The sequence below is a fragment of the Macaca fascicularis genome, chromosome 8 (assembly GCF_037993035.2).
Source record: "Macaca fascicularis isolate 582-1 chromosome 8, T2T-MFA8v1.1".
In the NCBI taxonomy this organism is placed as follows: Eukaryota; Metazoa; Chordata; class Mammalia; order Primates; family Cercopithecidae; genus Macaca; species Macaca fascicularis.
In genome coordinates, this window is record NC_088382.1 from 78,483,095 (window position 1) to 78,502,810 (window position 19,716).

Consider the following 19,716-nt stretch of genomic DNA (forward strand, 5'->3'; position numbering starts at 1 on the left):
TGATCTTTGACAAACCTGAGAGAAACAAGAAATGGGGAAAGGATTCCCTATTTAATAAATGGTGCTGGGAAAATTGGCTAGCCATAAGTAGAAAGCTGAAACTGGATCCTTTCCTTACTCCTTATACGAAAATTAATTCAAGATGGATTAGAGACTTAAATGTTAGACCTAATACCATAAAAATCCTAGAGGAAAACCTAGGTAGTACCATTCAGGACATAGGCATGGGCAAAGACTTCATGTCTAAAACACCAAAAGCAACGGCAGCAAAAGCCAAAATTGACAAATGGGATCTCATTAAACTAAAGAGCTTCTGCACAGCAAAAGAAACTACCATCAGAGTGAACAGGCAACCTACAGAATGGGAGAAAATTTTTGCAATCTACTCATCTGACAAAGGGCTAATATCCAGAACCTACAAAGAACTCAAACAAATTTACAAGAAAAAAACAAACAACCCCATCAAAAAGTGGGCAAAGGATATGAACAGACATTTCTCAAAAGAAGACATTCATACAGCCAACAGACACATGAAAAAATGCTCATCATCACTGGCCATCAGAGAAATGCAAATCAAAACCACAATGAGATACCATCTCACACCAGTTAGAATGGCAATCATTAAAAACTCAGGAAACAACAGGTGCTGGAGAGGATGTGGAGAAATAGGAACACTTTTACACTGTTGGTGGGATTGTAAACTAGTTCAACCATTATGGAAAACAGTATGGCGATTCCTCAAGGATCTAGAACTAGATGTACCATATGACCCAGCCATCCCATTATTGGGTATATACCCAAAGGATTATAAATTATGCTGCTATAAAGACACATGCACTCGTATGTTTATTGCAGCACTATTCACAATAGCAAAGACTTGGAATCAACCCAAATGTCCATCAGTGACAGATTGGATTAAGAAAATGTGGCACATATACACCATGGAATACTATGCAGCCATCAAAAAGGATGAGTTTGTGTCCTTTGTAGGGACATGGATGCAGCTGGAAACCATCATTCTTAGCAATCTATCACAAGAACAGAAAACCAAACACCGCATGTTCTCACTCATAGGTGGGAACTGAACAATGAGATCACTTGGACTCAGGAAGGGGAACATCACACACAGGGGCCTGTCATGGGGAGGGGGAAGGGGGGAGGGATTGCATTGGGAGTTATACCTGATGTAAATGACAAGTTGATGGGTGCAGCACAGCAACATGGCACAAGTATACATATGTAACAAACCTGCACATTATGCACATGTACCCTACAACTTAAAGTATAATAATAATAAATAAATTTAAAAAATAATAATAAAAAATAAAAAATAAAAATAAACTCATACTAAATTTAGTTGAGTGTTAATTATGATAGGCATAAACAAATGAATCCAGAGAGTGCATGAAACTTGGGTACATAATAATTTAGGAGTTCATTTAGATAGTTTTGTATTTTAAATAATTTACTTTGATGCCATTAATCACACACACAAAAAAGAAATCATTATATTATGTTTTATAAATAGACATTCGATTTATGTTTATTCATATAAAATAACATTTCAAGATACAGCGTATATTAATTTTGCACAAAATATTTAATATCTAACCATCCTATATATATATTTAGGTACATAGCAAGCAGAAGCAGTTGTCAGAATGTACATATAACATCTGCTTCAGACTGTTACACTTTGTGAATTATTATTAAACTCCTAAGGGAGAAAATTGCCTTAAAGCCGTAACTGTCTTTTTACATGAAAACATAAAATATATATAAAGTAAAATCTTCTATTAACTTTTGTTAAGTTTGCAATATAAAATTTAAAGTTATGAAGGAAAATTTAATTGATTTATTAAACAGACATAAATAGAGCTATTTGCCAGGGACTGTTATGCATTTATTAACCCTTTTTAATAGTCCAACCACTGTATTATTAAATACTTTGGAAATACTACAGTAATCTGCATTATGGATAACGAAATTGAGGAAAAGAAAGGAAAATTAACTTGCCGCAAATTATTCATCTTGTAAATGGACTATGTTCAATTGTCATTCAAAACAATATCTATATCCCTTCTAGTAATCAAAAGTGAATGGGGCTAAAATAATACATGAATATTGTTATTTTAAATGAATTTAATTAAGATAAAATAATTTAGGTGTTAATTCAGCTTAACATGTTAGATCTATCAGCTAAGAAATCCAAATTAAAATTTTGTTTTCATTGGTTTTGTTTACTTCTCAATGAATAAAGTTGGTCAAGGAAGACTTTAACATGGTTACATTGTTCTCAGTTTAGAAGACACATAATGCAATGATGCACAGGACAGATGTCATAGCAAGAGACTGGAGCTAAATAAACTTCCTTCCATTTTCAAGTGAATATTTATGTTTTATCTCCACTATTAAAGAGTAAACATAATTTTCTTTAATTATTTGGAATTATATCAAGGATTAGTCAAATTAAAAAATTACTTTAAAAGGGATGCATTTTTACAACCTCTTAGCAACAATCCCATTTCTGTTGGGAACCTAAGTTGGGAAGGAAGATAAAATTAAAATAAATATTGCTAACGTGTGTTGCTTTCATGTATTTGTTCTTAATTTTTCCCTCACCTTTTTACTTTTAAAAGTTTCAAACCACAGAACATTTAAAAGTAGTAATATCAAGATCCACATACCCTCCACCTATATTCACCGATCAACATTTTACCATCTTTATTTTGTCTATGACCTATTATCTATATATCTATCATATATCATATTCTATTTTTTGCTGGACCATCTAAAAATAAGTTATAAAATGTTAATCGTTATTCTTCAGCATGTATTTCTTAGGAATAAAGCTATTTTCTTATGTACCCATAATATAATCATCGTATCAAACCAATCCCACCATAAAGTTATCTAATATAAAGTCCATTTTCAGATTTCTTCAATTTTTCCAGTAAAGTCCTTTATGGATTTTTGTATACTTGTTTATTTCTTTTTTATCTAGCACCTAATAAAGGATCATGTGTGGAATCCAGTTGTCAAGTCTTTTTAGTCTTCTATAATCTACAACAGTCCTCTGCCTTTTGTTTCCTTTTTCTGACATTTACATTCTTGAAGATTATGGGCCAGTTATCTTGAAAAAATTTCTCAAATCTGCATTTGTCTGATTGTTCTCTGATTAAATTCAGATTAGACATTTTTGGAAAAAAAAATTCTACATAGTTGATGGGATGTACTTTCTTATTATATCATATTAGGAAGTACATAATGTCAATTTGTCCAGTATTATTGGTGATGCTAAGTTTGATCACTTGGTGCAGGTGATGTCCACCAGATTTTTCCAGTGTAAAGATATCAGTTTCCCTTTCTAATTAACAAGTCGTGTCACTTCTGTTTGGACAAGATGGCGCAGACTAATTACTTTCTGCTGTCCCTCACTACATACCCATATAAACCCTGAAATAAACAAGAGGCACCAAAAGAGAACGGTGACAAGGGTCAAGAGGATGGTGGAATGGTTAGGAACCTGAGGGCTAGAGGAACAGCTTAGCAGCAGGGCTCCTTGCAATTCCCCACTCGACAGAATAAGGGGCATTTCCTTGCTCCCAAAGTAGCAAGAGAAGGTGGCCCATGTAGGTTATTTCTTCCCCTGATTGAACAGTAGCCACCCCAACACCACCAGGAGAAGCCAAAGACATAGGCCGGGGGAATTGATGATTCTCGCTGACAATAAACGTTTAGGGGACATGCTTTCCTTCCCTGCCAGACTTGAGCCTCCCTTTCCCCACTAAAGGTGCTAGGAGAGCTGAGTGGCAACAGTGAATCTACCTCAGTGGCAAGAAAGTATCTACCTCAAAACATCAGGAAGGAAGAAAGGAAAACAGAAACAGCAGAAATACGGGTATATACAATGGACTATCCTCACGAGTTTTAGAAATGATATTTAACTATTGAAACAAAAATTATAACACCATCTGATACTCAATAATATTTAAAAGTAGGGAAACTAAAGGGTCCAAAATGGAAGTAAGGTATCTATACTTCACCCCAAGTGGTAAATGTTGACACTAATACAACAGTCTACTGAATGTGGTGCAATACACATACACATTGTAACAGGAAGAGCAGTCACCAATAAAACTATACAAAGAAATAGACTCAAAAGCACTGTAAATAAAAGCAAGACAATTCAATGAGGGAGAGAGTAGTCTTTTTAACAAATGGTGTTGAGACAACTATATACACATATGCAAAAGAATTTAAAGTTGAGTGTTTTAAAACATCTTAATATAATAGTTTAAAGTATTTATTTCATTGAAAGTGTTTTCCTTAACATGCATTTGCTTTGTAAATCAAGGACTAATAATCTGGACTTTCTAGCTTTTCTTTAAAAATCAGAAGACTCATCGAGTAGACTTTAATTTCCACATGGCAACAGTAGGTAGGAGTAAATTAGCACCTGCCCTCTTAAGTGAGCCAAATATCAGTTTCCCCATACTCACTTGGGAATTCTTTTGCAAGACACATGGGTGTCCAAGAAAGATGATATTTCCATTATCCTTGGAGAAAACTTTAGTAACATGTCCACATATGTGTGTAATAAAATAACCAAAAGGAAATTTGTTTGTAGATTTTCTTTACTTATCACAGCTAATTAACATTTAAATATTTCTTCAGCTTAAAGATGGAGCCTAAGAACAAAGGGTTAAAACAGCAGCAACAGCAACATAAGAAACTCCTGGCCGCAATGCTCTCTCAAGATTCTTTTGAGTCCATCCACAGCCCTACCCCAACTGTAACAGAAGAAGATATTGATAATGAAGATGATGCAATGGAATTGCTGGGTAATTTTAAAAATTAATAATTTCTCATTTTCTTCTCTGGCATTGTAAAAAATATGTAGTGATTAAGAGATTTTAGAAGTTTTGAATAGCCTTGTCTTAGGGAAAAGAAACCATTTAGTACACATTTTATTTACATTAGACTCTCATAAAGTTGCATGTAAGAACTAAATTGAAACACCCTAAGCATGTGAATATTTATTAGACTGTATTTTGTGCTTTGTGTATGCTGCACATTGCCTTCTGACTATGTAATGAAGCTTTATTCTGTGTGCACCTGTGATCAAAATTCAAGTCTTTCTGCTTTAATCTCTGATAATAATTGCCTTGTTTACATCTATTGTCTATAAAATATACCCAAAGTACATATTTCAGCTCTCACCCCAAAATGTCCCCCTGTTATTTTGAGGATGCTTTAGAAAAATAGAATAAAGTTGAAAGGGACAGATAGTAAATTAGTGTTTTATGTTTTCCATAAATGACAGGAACATTTGCAGAGATTTCAAAGTTTCTTCAGGTCTGTTACTTTCATGAAAACCTTATTAATCTTGTATATGTAAGATATCTTTTTATATTTTTAATGTAGTATGTGTATGTTTTTGCATCATCAGAAATCTCTTCATATATATTTTTAAACTGAACTTCTCTTTGGAACATCATTTTTCTGAAGGAAGAAAATGAAATGTTATTTCAGAGTGATCCACATATAAAACAGTTTTTAAGTCAGTGGTATCAATTATTCTGTTAAAAATAAAGAGTAAAATTTTTAAATACTCCATAACAATATACTATTGTGTTTTATTTAGAAAGAGAATAAATAATATAATTATTTGAAAGCCTTAAACACATTTTACATATAGAATATGGAATCTCAGAAAACTATAGGCCATTTTCTGAAGTTTTTGTTAAAACATGAGATTCCTTGGTTTTAAGTGTTTATGGCAGTAAAATGCTATCATTATAAAAAATGATATATTGTCTTCCCGCATAGGCCTACAAAGATTTTATTTAGTCCATGGTGACAGGTTTGAAAGATATTTTCTGATGCTGTAAAAACTGCATTCATGCTGGCATTAAGGAGACTGTATCATGGCGTTTTCATTACGTGCTGTTGGTCTCTTCCAATTGGGTCTTTTCCTCACCTCCAAATCATTAACATGGCAAACGTGCCCTATGTGGCAGTGGTAGCGTCATTCAGCAAACATTTACTGAGCACTTACTATATGCTAGCACTTGGCGTGGGCCTGGGAACATAAAAGTAAAATCATTATCATCTGTGTTTGAAGGAATCTTATATTGTAATGTTCAAGATACAAACGTAAATACATCATTACCTGCGCCAACTGGATGAAGCACATGGTTGTATATAGGGGTAACAGCTAAAGCAGAGGTAAGGGATGGTGATCCAGGAATGTTTCCTAGAGAAGCTGATTCCTCTGGCTAGTCCTGAAAAGCAAATAGATGTAAATTCAGCCGGCGGGGTGTGGTCTTTGTAGGTTTGCTCACGTAGGTGTGGGCTGCTTTGTGATTGTGCTCCATAACTACGCCTGTAAATGGTTCCTCTGCTTTGGACAGTAGCAGGGAAGGGGCAAGTGAGATCCAGGGTTTCTTTCAGGAGATGCAGGTGTTCACTCCATGCTGGTACTCCCTAGATCTCAGCTGCCCTGACTGAAGGTTCTAGTCTCCCAAGCTGAAGACCAAGGATTGAGCCTTGGAGACTATCTAATGATGAGCAATTAATAACCAGTCCTCATTAATTCTTTATTTAGACATTTTAGCCTGTGGTATCAGCAAGTTTAATAATAAGAGATAGTTGAAGGTTTGGACTTTCTCCATGTAATTCCACATATCTCAGCCCAGGTGGCAAGCAGTGTAATAATGTTGGTCTCTAGGTCATGAGATTATCCCTGATAGCTTGGAATGTTACAAGTCCACTGGGCTTTCTCCTAAAATAATACCATATTCAATTTCCTGCTTTTGAAACCAATTCCAGTGAAACACATGTGATTGTGTCTATTTGAGAAAAATATGCTAAGTTCTTGGAAATTTAAGTGAAATTAAATTTTACAGAGTTTATGTAGAATCATTGTAAAATGCAATAGAGACATCTGATATTTAAAATCTTTTTGAATCTGCAACATTTTGTAGATGAGTTTGCTATAGCTTATGTGTTTTTAAATGTTTAACTTGTCTTTGTTATCTATACCAAGATATAACTGGCTGAAAAATATTTATTATGCATGGAAAGCACTCTGTAAATCTTGTGAAGTGATAAATAAGTGAAACGTATAATTATTAGTTGACATTAATATAAAAAAGGACTATTCCTCAATAAAATTGGTTGATTTGAAGGGAAAAAAATCCTTTTAGTTGAACTAGTAGAAGTTAGTAATAACTATTGACTCTTGTTTTGTTTATTAAGGAAACTATCATTGTTAATATATACTGATTAATATTTAATTATTCACAGTTGTTTAATTATGTATTTGTGGATGTCTTTTCTAAATGTTTTAGGCATATGAAAATGTTATAGTACACCACCTGTAATTTTTAAGTAGATTAAATATTTTCTGTATGATTGCTTTAAATGCTCCTTATAAATTCACATTACAAAAGTAGCTTAATATGGAATTAATACTTGTCAGATAATAAAACATACAAACTTGTGAATTTTTTTTAAATTTAAAACTTTTACTTATCAAAACAAAATTTACAACTTTTACTTTTTAAAAGAAGAAAATGAAAAGATAAATGACAGACTAAGAGAAAATGCTCTTAATACATATAACTATTAATAACATAGCATTTTCAACTAGAATACAAGTCAAGAATAAGAAAACAAACACTAAATCAGTGGAGGAAAAGAACATCTTTTCTTTTTTTTTTTTTTATATGTTCTTTTTATGGTCATTTGCATTTTTTTAAATTTATTTATTATTATTATACTTTAAGTTGTAGGGTACATGTGCATAACGTGCAGGTTTGTTACATATGTATACTTGTGCCATGTTGCTGTGCTGCACCCATCAACTCGTCATTTACATCAGGTATAACTCCCAATGCAATCCCTCCCCCCTCCCCCCTCCCCATGATAGGCCCCTGTGTGTGATGTTCCCCTTCCTGAGTCCGAGTGATCTCATTGTTCAGTTCCCACCTATGAGTGAGAACATGCGGTGTTTGGTTTTCTGTTCTTGTGATAGTTTGCTAAGAATGATGGTTTCCAGCTCCATCCAAGTCCCTACAAAGGACTCAAACTCATCCTTTTTGATGGCTGCATAGTATTCCATGGTGTATATGTGCCACATTTTCTTAATCCAATCTGTCACTGATGGACATTTGGGTTGATTCCAAGTCTTTGCTATTGTGAATAGTGCTGCAATAAACATACGAGTGCATGTGTCTTTATAGCAGCATAATTTATAATCCTTTGGGTATATACCCAATAATGGGATGGCTGGGTCATATGGTACATCTAGTTCTAGATCCTTGAGGAATCGCCATACTGTTTTCCATAATGGTTGAACTAGTTTACAATCCCACCAACAGTGTAAAAGTGTTCCTATTTCTCCACATCCTCTCCAGCACCTGTTGTTTCCTGAGTTTTTAATGATTGCCATTCTAACTGGTGTGAGATGGTATCTCATTGTGGTTTTGATTTGCATTTCTCTGATGGCCAGTGATGATGAGCATTTTTTCATGTGTCTGTTGGCTGTATGAATGTCTTCTTTTGAGAAATGTCTGTTCATATCCTTTGCCCACTTTTTGATGGGGTTGTTTGTTTTTTTCTTGTAAATTTGTTTGAGTTCTTTGTAGGTTCTGGATATTAGCCCTTTGTCAGATGAGTAGATTGCAAAAATTTTCTCCCATTCTGTAGGTTGCCTGTTCACTCTGATGGTAGTTTCTTTTGCTGTGCAGAAGCTCTTTAGTTTAATGAGATCCCATTTGTCAATTTTGGCTTTTGCTGCCGTTGCTTTTGGTGTTTTAGACATGAAGTCTTTGCCCATGCCTATGTCCTGAATGGTACTACCTAGGTTTTCCTCTAGGATTTTTATGGTATTAGGTCTAACATTTAAGTCTCTAATCCATCTTGAATTAATTTTCGTATAAGGAGTAAGGAAAGGATCCAGTTTCAGCTTTCTACTTATGGCTAGCCAATTTTCCCAGCACCATTTATTAAATAGGGAATCCTTTCCCCATTTCTTGTTTCTCTCAGGTTTGTCAAAGATCAGATGGCTGTAGATGTGTGGTATTATTTCTGAGGACTCTGTTCTGTTCCATTGGTCTATATCTCTGTTTTGGTACCAGTACCATGCTGTTTTGGTTACTGTAGCCTTGTAGTATAGTTTGAAGTCAGGTAGCGTGATGCCTCCAGCTTTGTTCTTTTGACGTAGGATTGTCTTGGAGATGCGGGCTCTTTTTTGGTTCCATATGAACTTTAAAGCAGTTTTTTCCAATTCTGTGAAGAAACTCATTGGTAGCTTGATGGGGATGGCATTGAATCTATAAATTACCTTGGGCAGTATGGCCATTTTCACGATATTGATTCTTCCTATCCATGAGCATGGTATGTTCTTCCATTTGTTTGTGTCCTCTTTTATTTCACTGAGCAGTGGTTTGTAGTTCTCCTTGAAGAGGTCCTTTACATCCCTTGTAAGTTGGATTCCTAGGTATTTGATTCTCTTTGAAGCAATTGTGAATGGAAGTTCATTCCTGATTTGGCTCTCAGTTTGTCTGTTACTGGTGTATAAGAATGCTTGTGATTTTTGCACATTAATTTTGTATCCTGAGACTTTGCTGAAGTTGCTTATCAGCTTAAGGAGATTTTGGGCTGAGACAATGGGGTTTTCTAAACATACAATCATGTCATCTGCAAACAGGGACAGTTTGACTTCTTCTTTTCCTAACTGAATACCCTTGATTTCTTTCTCTTGCCTAATTGCCCTAGCCAGAACTTCCAACACTATGTTGAATAGGAGTGGTGAGAGAGGGCATCCCTGTCTTGTGCCAGTTTTCAAAGGGAATTTTTCCAGTTTTTGCCCATTCAGTATGATATTGGCTGTGGGTTTGTCATAAATAGCTCTTATTATTTTGAGGTACGTTCCATCAATACCGAATTTATTGAGCGTTTTTAGCATGAAGGGCTGTTGAATTTTGTCAAAAGCCTTTTCTGCATCTATTGAGATAATCATGTGGTTCTTGTCTTTGGTTCTGTTTATATGCTGGATTATGTTTATTGATTTGCGAATGTTGAACCAGCCTTGCATCCCAGGGATGAAGCCCACTTGATCATGGTGGATAAGCTTTTTGATGTGTTGCTGAATCCGGTTTGCCAGTATTTTATTGAGGATTTTTGCATCGATGTTCATCAGGGATATTGGTCTAAAATTCTCTTTTTTTGTTGTGTCTCTGCCAGGCTTTGGTATCAGGATGATGTTGGCCTCATAAAATGAGTTAGGGAGGATTCCCTCTTTTTCTATTGATTGGAATAGTTTCAGAAGGAATGGTACCAACTCCTCCTTGTACCTCTGGTAGAATTCAGCTGTGAATCCATCTGGTCCTGGACTTTTTTTGGTTGTTAGGCTATTAATTATTGCCTCAATTTCAGAGCCTGCTATTGGTCTATTCAGGGATTCAGCTTCTTCCTGGTTTAGTCTTGGAAGAGTGTAAGTGTCCAGGAAATTATCCATTTCTTCTAGATTTTCCAGTTTATTTGCGTAGAGGTGTTTATAGTATTCTCTGATGATAGTTTGTATTTCTGTGGGGTCGGTGGTGATATCCCCTTTATCATTTTTAATTGCGTCGATTTGATTCTTCTCTCTTTTCTTCTTTATTAGTCTTGCTAGTGGTCTGTCAATTTTGTTGATCTTTTCAAAAAACCAACTCCTGGATTCATTGATTTTTTGGAGAGTTTTTTGTGTCTCTATCTCCTTCAGTTCTGCTCTGATCTTAGTTATTTCTAGCCTTCTGCTAGCTTTCGAATGTGTTTGCTCTTGCTTCTCTAGTTCTTTTAATTGCGATGTTAGAGTGTCAATTCTAGATCTTTCCTGCTTTCTCTTGTGGGCATTTAATGCTATAAATTTCCCTCTACACACTGCTTTAAATGTGTCCCAGAGATTCTGGTATGTTGTATCTTTGTTCTCATTGGTTTCAAAGAACATCTTTATTTCTGCCTTCATTTCGTTATGTACCCAGTAGTCATTCAGGAGCGGGTTGTTCAGTTTCCATGTAGTTGAGCGGTTTTGATTGAGTTTCTTAGTCCTGAGTTCTAGTTTGATTGCACTGTGGTCTGAGAGACAGTGTGTTATAATTTCTGTTCTTGTACATTTGCTGAGGAGTGCTTTACTTCCAATTACGTGGTCGATTTTGGAGTAAGTATGATGTGGTGCTGAGAAGAATGTATATTCTGTTGATTTGGGGTGGAGAGTTCTATAGATGTCTATTAGGTCTGCTTGCTGCAGAGATGAGTTCAATTCCTGGATATCCTTGTTAACTTTCTGTCTCGTTGATCTGTCTAATGTTGACAGTGGAGTGTTGAAGTCTCCCATTATTATTGTATGGGAGTCTAAGTCTCTTTGTAAGTCTCTAAGGACTTGCTTGATGAATCTGGGTGCTCCTGTGTTGGGTGCATATATATTTAGGATAGTTAGCTCTTCCTGTTGAATTGATCCCTTTACCATTATGTAATGGCCTTCTTTGTCTCTTTTGATCTTTGATGGTTTAAAGTCTGTTTTATCAGAGACTAGTATTGCAACCCCCGCTTTTTTTTGTTCTCCATTTGCTTGGTAAATCTTCCTCCATCCCTTTATTTTGAGCCTATGTATGTCTCTGCATGTGAGATGGGTCTCATGAATACAGCAGACTAATGGGTCTTGACTCTTTATCCAGTTTGCCAGTCTGTGTCTTTTAATTGGAGCATTTAGTCCATTTACATTTAAGGTTAAGATTGTTATGTGTGAACTTGATCCTGCCATTATGATATTAACTGGTTATTTTGCTCGTTAGTTGATGCAGTTTCTTCCTAGCCTCGATGGTCTTTACATTTTGGCATGTTTTTGCAATGGCTGGTACCGGTTGTTCCTTTCCATGTTTAGTGCTTCCTTCAGGGTCTCTTGTAAGGCAGGCCTAGTGGTGACAAAATCTCTACGCATTTGCTTATCTGTAAAGGATTTTATTTCTCCTTCACTTATGAAACTTAGTTTGGCTGGATATGAAATTCTGGGTTGAAAATTCTTTTCTTTAACAATGTTGAATATTGGCCCCCACTCTCTTCCGGCTCGGAGAGTTTCTGCCGAGAGATCTGCTGTTAGTCTGATGGGCTTCCCTTTGTGGGTAACCCGACCTTTCTCTCTGGCTGCCCTTAAGATTTTTTCCTTCATTTCAACTTTGGTGAATCTGGCAATTATGTGTCTTGGAGTTGCTCTTCTCGAGGAGTATCTTTGTGGCGTTCTCTGTATTTCCTGGATTTGAATGTTGGCCTGCCCTACTAGGTTGGGGAAGTTCTCCTGGATGATATCCTGAAGAGTGTTTTCCAACTTGGTTCCATTTTCCCCCTCACTTTCAGGCACCCCAATCAGACGTAGATTTGGTCTTTTTACATAATCCCATACTTCTTGCAGGCTTTGTTCATTTCTTTTTCTTCTTTTTTCTTTTGGTTTCTCTTCTCGCTTCATTTCATTCATTTGATCCTCAATCGCTGATACTCTTTCTTCCAGTTGATCGAGTCGGTTACTGAAGCTTGTGCATTTGTCACGTATTTCTCGTGTCATGGTTTTCATCTCTTTCATTTCGTTTATGACCTTCTCTGCATTAATTACTCTAGCCATCAATTCTTCCACTTTTTTTTCAAGATTTTTAGTTTCTTTGCGCTGGGTACGTAATTCCTCCTTTAGCTCTGAGAAATTTGATGGACTGAAGCCTTCTTCTCTCATGTCGTCAAAGTCATTCTCCGTCCAGCTTTGATCCGTTGCTGGGGATGAGCTGCGCTCCTTTGCCGGGGGAGATGCGCTCTTATTTTTTGAATTTCCAGCTTTTCTGCCCTGCTTTTTCCCCATCTTTGTGGTTTTATCTGCCTCTGGTCTTTGATGATGGGGATGTACTGATGGGGTTTTGGTGTAGGTGTCCTTCCTGTTTGATAGTTTTCCTTCTAACAGTCAGGACCCTCAGCTGTAGGTCTGTTGGAGATTGCTTGAGGTCCACTCCAGACCCTGTTTGCCTGGGTATCAGCAGCAGAGGCTGCAGAAGATAGAATATTTCTGAACAGCGAGTGTACCTGTCTGATTCTTGCTTTGGAAGCTTCCTCTCAGGGGTGTACTCCACCCTGTGAGGTGTGGGGTGTCAGACTGCCCCTAGTCGGGGATGTCTCCCAGTTAGGCTACTCAGGGGTCAGGGACCCACTTGAGCAGGGAGTCTGTCCCTTCTCAGATCTCAACCTCCGTGTTGGGAGATCCACTGCTCTCTTCAAAGCTGTCAGACAGAGTCGTTTGCGTCTGCAGAGGTTTCGGCTGTGTTTGTTATTGCCCTGTCCCCAGAGGTGGAGTCTACAGAGACAGGCAGGTTTCCTTGAGCTGCTGTGAGCTCCACCCAGTTCGAGCTTCCCAGCAGCTTTGTTTACCTACTTAGGCCTCAGCAATGGCGGGCGCCCCTCCCCCAGGCTCGCTGCTGCCTTGCCGGTAGATCACAGACTGCTGTGCTAGCAATGAGGGAGGCTCTGTGGGTGTGGAACCCTCCCGGCCAGGTGTGGGATATGATCTCCTGGTGTGCCTGTTTGCTTAAAGCGCAGTATTGGGGTGGGAGTTACCCGATTTTCCAGGTGTTGTTGTGTCTCAGTTCCCCTGGCTAGGAAAAGGGACTCCCTTCCCCCTTGCGCTTCCCAGGTGAGGCAATGCCTCGCCCTGCTTCAGCTCTCGCTGGTCGGGCTGCAGCAGCTGAGCAGCACCGATCGTCCAGCACTCCCCAGTGAGATGAACCCAGTACCTCAGTTGAAAATGCAGAAATCACCGGTCTTCTGTGTTGCTCGCGCTGGGATTTGGAGACTGGAGCTGCTCCTATTCGGCCATCTTGCTCTGCCCAACTTGTGAATTTTTAAGATACAATCATTTTAAGCACCTCGTAAATTGGTGCTGTAATTATAGAAGACATTGAATAAAATATCTGCCAAGTCATTTCATGCTCAAATATAAGATATTTTCAAATATTTTAGTACAAATATTTTAGTAATTGTTCTGGCAATTAATGACCACTATGAATAAAATGTTATAGAGAATCTTCACATATTTTTAAAAATTAATAAAATAAACAGTTTTCAAAAATGGAATGACAAGTTACAATGGTAGAATGAGAGATTTATTGCTGGGCATAGTGGCTTAAGCCTGTAATACCAACACTTTGGAAGGCTGAGTTGGGTGGATTGCTTGAGCCTAGGAATTTGAGACCAGCCTGGGAAACATGACGAAAGCTCATCTCTACAAAAATTACTAATATTAGTTGAGTGTGGTGGCATGCACCTGTCGTCCCAGCTATTGGACTGAGTCTGGAAGGTCGATTTTGTAGTGAGCTGTGGTCGTGCCACTCTAGTCCAGCCTGGGTGACAGAGGGAGACCCTATCTTAAAAAAAAAAAAAAAAAAAAAAAGAAGAAGAAAAAGAAAAGATCTATAAAAATCCCTGTATATTTTACTACATTAATTGTCAGAGAACATTTGAGTAACTTCATTAGTTTAAAAGATATTTCACCTTGGAAACATGTGCCCATCTTTTCTTACATTAGATGCATTTTCATCTTACTCTTGTTGAAAGGCGAGTTTCAGTCATGTTTTTGATTATTCTCTTTATGATTGATATTCATTTAAAAATATCATCAATATTATTTGAAAGATACAACTACTTTTCTTATACATTCTAATATGGGGTATTACTATCCCATACAATTTGTAAAAGTTTATTAAAAATTTATTAAACTTTCTCAGAATTGATGTTGAGGCAAATATCTAAAAATCAATTTCCAAAGATGCTAAAAAGGAAAACAATATTAATTATGTTTTATACTTTTTGGTTGTAGCCTGTAATTATATAAAAATCCAAATTCAAAAGTAAAATTGCATTGCAACAAGGTGATTGCAAGTACATTTTATCTGTTTTAAAATGAATAATCAAGAACAAGTATAATTATACTGGGATTCTTTGCTGAATATAGTCATTGAGTTTCTATTACCTCAACATGTTACCAAATTTTGTAAAATAAAAACAGTTTACTAGAAGGAGTTAACACATTAAGGTGATCATTTGACACTTTTTTTCTTACATTCTGATCAATCTTTATAAAGTAAATACTCACTCTCTGTTCCGTTTTTTAAATTGGAGGCTTCTTAAAGAAGAATGCGCCCACATTGGCAAAATAAGAACATGCTTTTTGCCTAATGAGAAATGAATGCTGTCATTCGGTGATGTAAAATTTCTTTAAAAAGGAGAGAGAGGGAGCACTAAATGTTTAAAGAAAAATCTACCTACCTATGCATGTACCTATAAAGTATGTAAAATAATCTAAAACACAAAGGACTATACATAGAAACTCTTTTTATCTTTTTGTTTCTTTTGATCTTTTGAATATTGGTCATTGGAAGTAAATAGGATAACAGAAAATTTATTACTTTAAAATGAAGTTTCTTCATAAAAAAGATTATTCATAAGAAATCTAAGGACCTTCTTTTTCTTTTCTTTCTTTCCTTTTTTTTTTTTTTTTTTCTTTGTAAGAGATGAAATCTTGATTTGGCTAATGCAGTTTGTATCACTTTCTTATGTCCTCCTTCCTGATATATTTTATAGGAGCACTTGAAAAATGAACTGCTTAGAGTAGGAAAAATCACATAAGTTATGAAATAATTCTAGCACAGACTTGAGAAAACGGTTTCTTTATGATTCATTTTCATCATATTATCGTGTTAAAAAGCTTTATTTAGGATTCTTTCTTTGTTTTTGCTAAATGTGACTCAGTCCCTTTTATTACCTTCTAGATTTACTTGTTTTGTATTTAGAATTGTTTTGTTTTTCATACTATTCATTCTTCACTTTTGTTTCTTTTCAGCAAAATATTAAAACATTTGCAAATGATAGAGATTATCCTTTAAATAAATATAAACCTGCATGGCACCAAAATATATACATCATCCTATGTGATTTACTTTTATGGTGTTTAGTAAGAAATATTGCTTTACTTTTCTGTAGAAAATTTCCAATGGTAAAAATAAATCAACATAGTAGAATAAATGTCAGTAGTTTGAAAGCGAAATCTAAACTCATTAACAAATTATTGACAAATGCCTCTTATCTCAATTATACACCTATTGGAAAATTTCTTTAAGACACAGCCGTTTCCAATATATTTGTGAAAAGAGTTGTTTAAAACCTATTTACCACTTTGAATAAGTTACACGTTTTTTGATACATACCAATAATATAGAATAATATATTTTTTCATGTTTATGTTACAGCTTTTCACTGAGTACCTTGCAAAGGCATGAGACACAGAATGATATGCATATATGGTGGTGTTAGTGGTGTATGGCCAAAGCACCAGCTTATACTCGAATGACCCAGGTCTAGCCCTTATGCTACCTCTTGCTAATATTGTCACCTCAGGTAAAAGTAATTAATTGTTAAGTGCTGGTGACTACATATGACCTTGCTACTCCACAGGGATGTTGAGAGGATAAAAAAAAATGAGACATTTCTCTAACGTGCATTTAATTTTTTTCTTTTTGTCATGACTAACAGGAATATTTGACAAAAGACACTAGAATTTCTATACGAAGTTTTTCTTCCAGATAAATTTATATCCTCGAACCCAGATACATTTTGTATGCTATAGACAAAGGAAAAAAGAAAGCTTTCTTTAGCTTTGGGAAATTGCCTACAAACAGCAAAAATCTATGTTTCCCACAACACAATAAAATTAAATACTTGAAAGGATAAGAGGTAAAGCTATATATGTATTTGCAAGCCAAAATGTTGGCTATATCAATACAAAGCACTACATTTTTCATTTTTAACATGGATATTAAAGCAAGGATAGATGATTTGGTTAAGATGTATAGAAAATTATTCTACTGTCTTTCATTTTCTTCTGTGTAAGTGTGTAATTCCTAGGAGGAAAAGAAAAATGTTTTCTGCCTACACATGTATCTCTAGTAGCAAAAGTTGGGCTTAGGGTAGGAAATAAGGTGGAGAGACAAGGAGGTATAGAGAAGTTAGAAATTTGTACTATATGTTTACATGCTTTATGTAAATAAAATTATAAAAGTTGAAAATCTGCAAGCTTAAAAACTTCTTGAATTATATTTTTAAACATGAAAATGTTTGAAGTAGCACAATTTGATGGTTTCACATTAATTCACTGTGTAAACAAACCTCAACTAAATTGAAAAGTAGTGTTACATATTATTAGGGTATTGTTGCTTTTGAAACAAACTTGTCCACTTCAAATGCTTTATAAAATGGTGATGCTATATTTCAAGATCGTTTGTTTAGCCATAGTAATAATTTTCATCTAACTTGACTGAATTTAAATTTTGTATTCTATTTAAAAGTCATTTGTGAAAGCAGTGCAAAATCATAATTTTACTATAGTTTTCTTCTTGGTTGAAAATGTGCAAAGAAGCGTAATTAATTCAGCAATTAATTGCATTTTAAATCAAAACCAACAGATATTAAAGAAGCATTAAGACTCTTGCTGAACTTATTAAAAATCGAATGTATAACTATAGGGATCCATTTCAATTTTCATATATTACAATATTCCCAACAACTTATTAAAATATCTCTAAATAGAAACCTTAAAATTATTGTAGTTGACTGGGTATGGTGGCTCACGCCTGTAATCCCAGCACTTTGGGACACCGAGTCCGGTGGATCACCTGAGGTCAGGAGTTCAAGACGAGCCTGGCCAACATGACAAAACCGCATCTCTACTAAAAATACAAAAAATTAGCCGGGCATGGTGTCACATGCCGGTAATCCCAGCTACTCAGGACACTGAGGCAGGAGAATCACTTGAACCTGGGAGGCAGAGGTTACAATGAGCTGAGATTATGCCACTGTACTCCACCCTGGGTGACAGAGTGAAACTCTGTCTAAAAAATAATAATAATTGTTATTGAAGTTTAACACTAAATACATGTTAACAGAAGAGTGGGCACAAAACTTGTCAATTATTTTCAACATCTGAAAAATGGAAGCTTTTATGAGGTTTTATTCAAGTATTTTTAAAAAGAAAATTATAAACAGATTTTCAGAATCCCAAATGTTAAACTAGTCCTATGTGTGAATTATTTTTGAAACGAAAATCTTATGATTTTTCTTTTAAAAATGTCTTATGTTCAACAATTTCAGAGAGAAAATAACCATAACAATATTATTTTTAAAAAAATTGCTCTGAAACTATTAAATAGAGGAGCACTAAAGAACAAAACGGAAAAAAAAAATAAGTGTTCTAACTGAGATAAAATCTAGTGATTTTATTTTACTTTTCAATTTTTTGGTTTATTTCTGCAAAAAAAATTGAATGTCTTCTTTTAATAAATGATGAATTTCTTATATCCAATATAAACTTAAAATTTCATATACAATTTTATGTATTTATTTTTTATCTCTGGCACTTAATGACAGAAAAAAACTCATATACAGTTTTAATTTCTTTAAAACTTTTTCAAGAATTGCCAAAAGAGGATTTGTTGAACTAGCTCTTTTTCACTTCTTAAGTGCTGTCATATGCTCTCATAATTACTTTTTAATTACTGACATTTTGGGAGGACTCTGTATTTAAAGAATTTAAAATAAAGGCCAGGTATGGCGGCTCACGCCTGTAATCCCAGCACTTTGGGAGGCCAAGGTGGGCAGATCACAAGGTCAGAGTTTGAGAAGAGCCTGGCCAATATGGTGAAACCCTGTCTCTACTATAAATACAAAAAAATTAGCCGAGCGAGGTGGTGCATGCCTGTAATCCCAGCTACTCGGGAGGCTGAAGCAGGAAAATTGCTTGAACCCAGTAGGAGAGGTTGCAGTGAGCCAAAATAGTGCCACTGCACTCCAGCCTGGGCGACAGAGTGAGACTGCGTCTCAAAAAAGAAAAAAGAAAAAAAAAAGAAAGAAAGAATTTAAAATAGAGAATTATTAATATGATAAAACAAAGTTTAAATTTATTGCAGGAAATTAATTATATGGAAGAGAAAATAGCATAGTATTAGAAGTAATAACAGCGTGACCTTTGAAGCTTCGCAACTGACCCTAATTATATGATTTAAGGAAAGTAACTTTCTTCCTTCAAGTATCAGTCCATTATCAGAAAAATGGAAGTAATAACAATACTCATATCTTAGGGTTTTGTGAAGGTGAAGTAAAATCATGCATGGAAAGTACTCAGTGTATCTGATAAAGAATTAGAGCTAGTTCCAGGCATGGTGGCTCACACCTGTAATCCTAAAACTTCAGTAGGCATTAGGTGGGATGATTGCTTGAGTTCAGGAGTTCAGGACAAGCCTGGGCAGCATAGAGAGACTTCATATTTACTAAAAATAAAAAAAATAAAAATTAGGTGTGGTGGTGTATGTCTGTAGTCCCAGCTACTTGGGAGGCTGAGGGGAGAGGATCACTTGAGCCCAGGAGGTTGAGGCTGCAGTAAGCTATGATGGCACCGCTGCACTCCAGCCAGGGCAATAGAGTGAGACTTTGTCTCAGAAAGACAAAAAAAAAAAAAAAAAGAATTAGAGCTAGAGAAAAGACTTGTTACTATGATTCATGTCATTTTAATACCAACTGCTCTCCTGTCTTTAGCATGTAAGTCTCGTGCATGTTATGAAGTAAGACCATAGAAGTTTGGTCTTAGGG

The 19,716-nt window shown here is 35.5% G+C and overlaps 1 protein-coding gene across 19 annotated transcripts in view; it reads left to right on the top strand.

Moving 5' to 3' along the window:
* C8H8orf34 (chromosome 8 C8orf34 homolog) overlaps positions 1 to 19,716 on the top strand; it is a 496,138-nt gene that overhangs the window by 196,033 nt on the left and 280,389 nt on the right. For all 19 annotated transcript variants that reach the window (XR_012416463.1, XR_012416464.1, XR_012416465.1 and 16 more), the window contains one exon: positions 4,678 to 4,844. Coding sequence is in view for 16 of the 19 variants with exons in the window: in XM_065519322.2 (XP_065375394.1) it covers positions 4,678 to 4,844 (167 nt within the window). In the remaining 3 variants the exon portion in view is untranslated. The remainder of the gene's footprint in view (positions 1 to 4,677; positions 4,845 to 19,716) is intronic.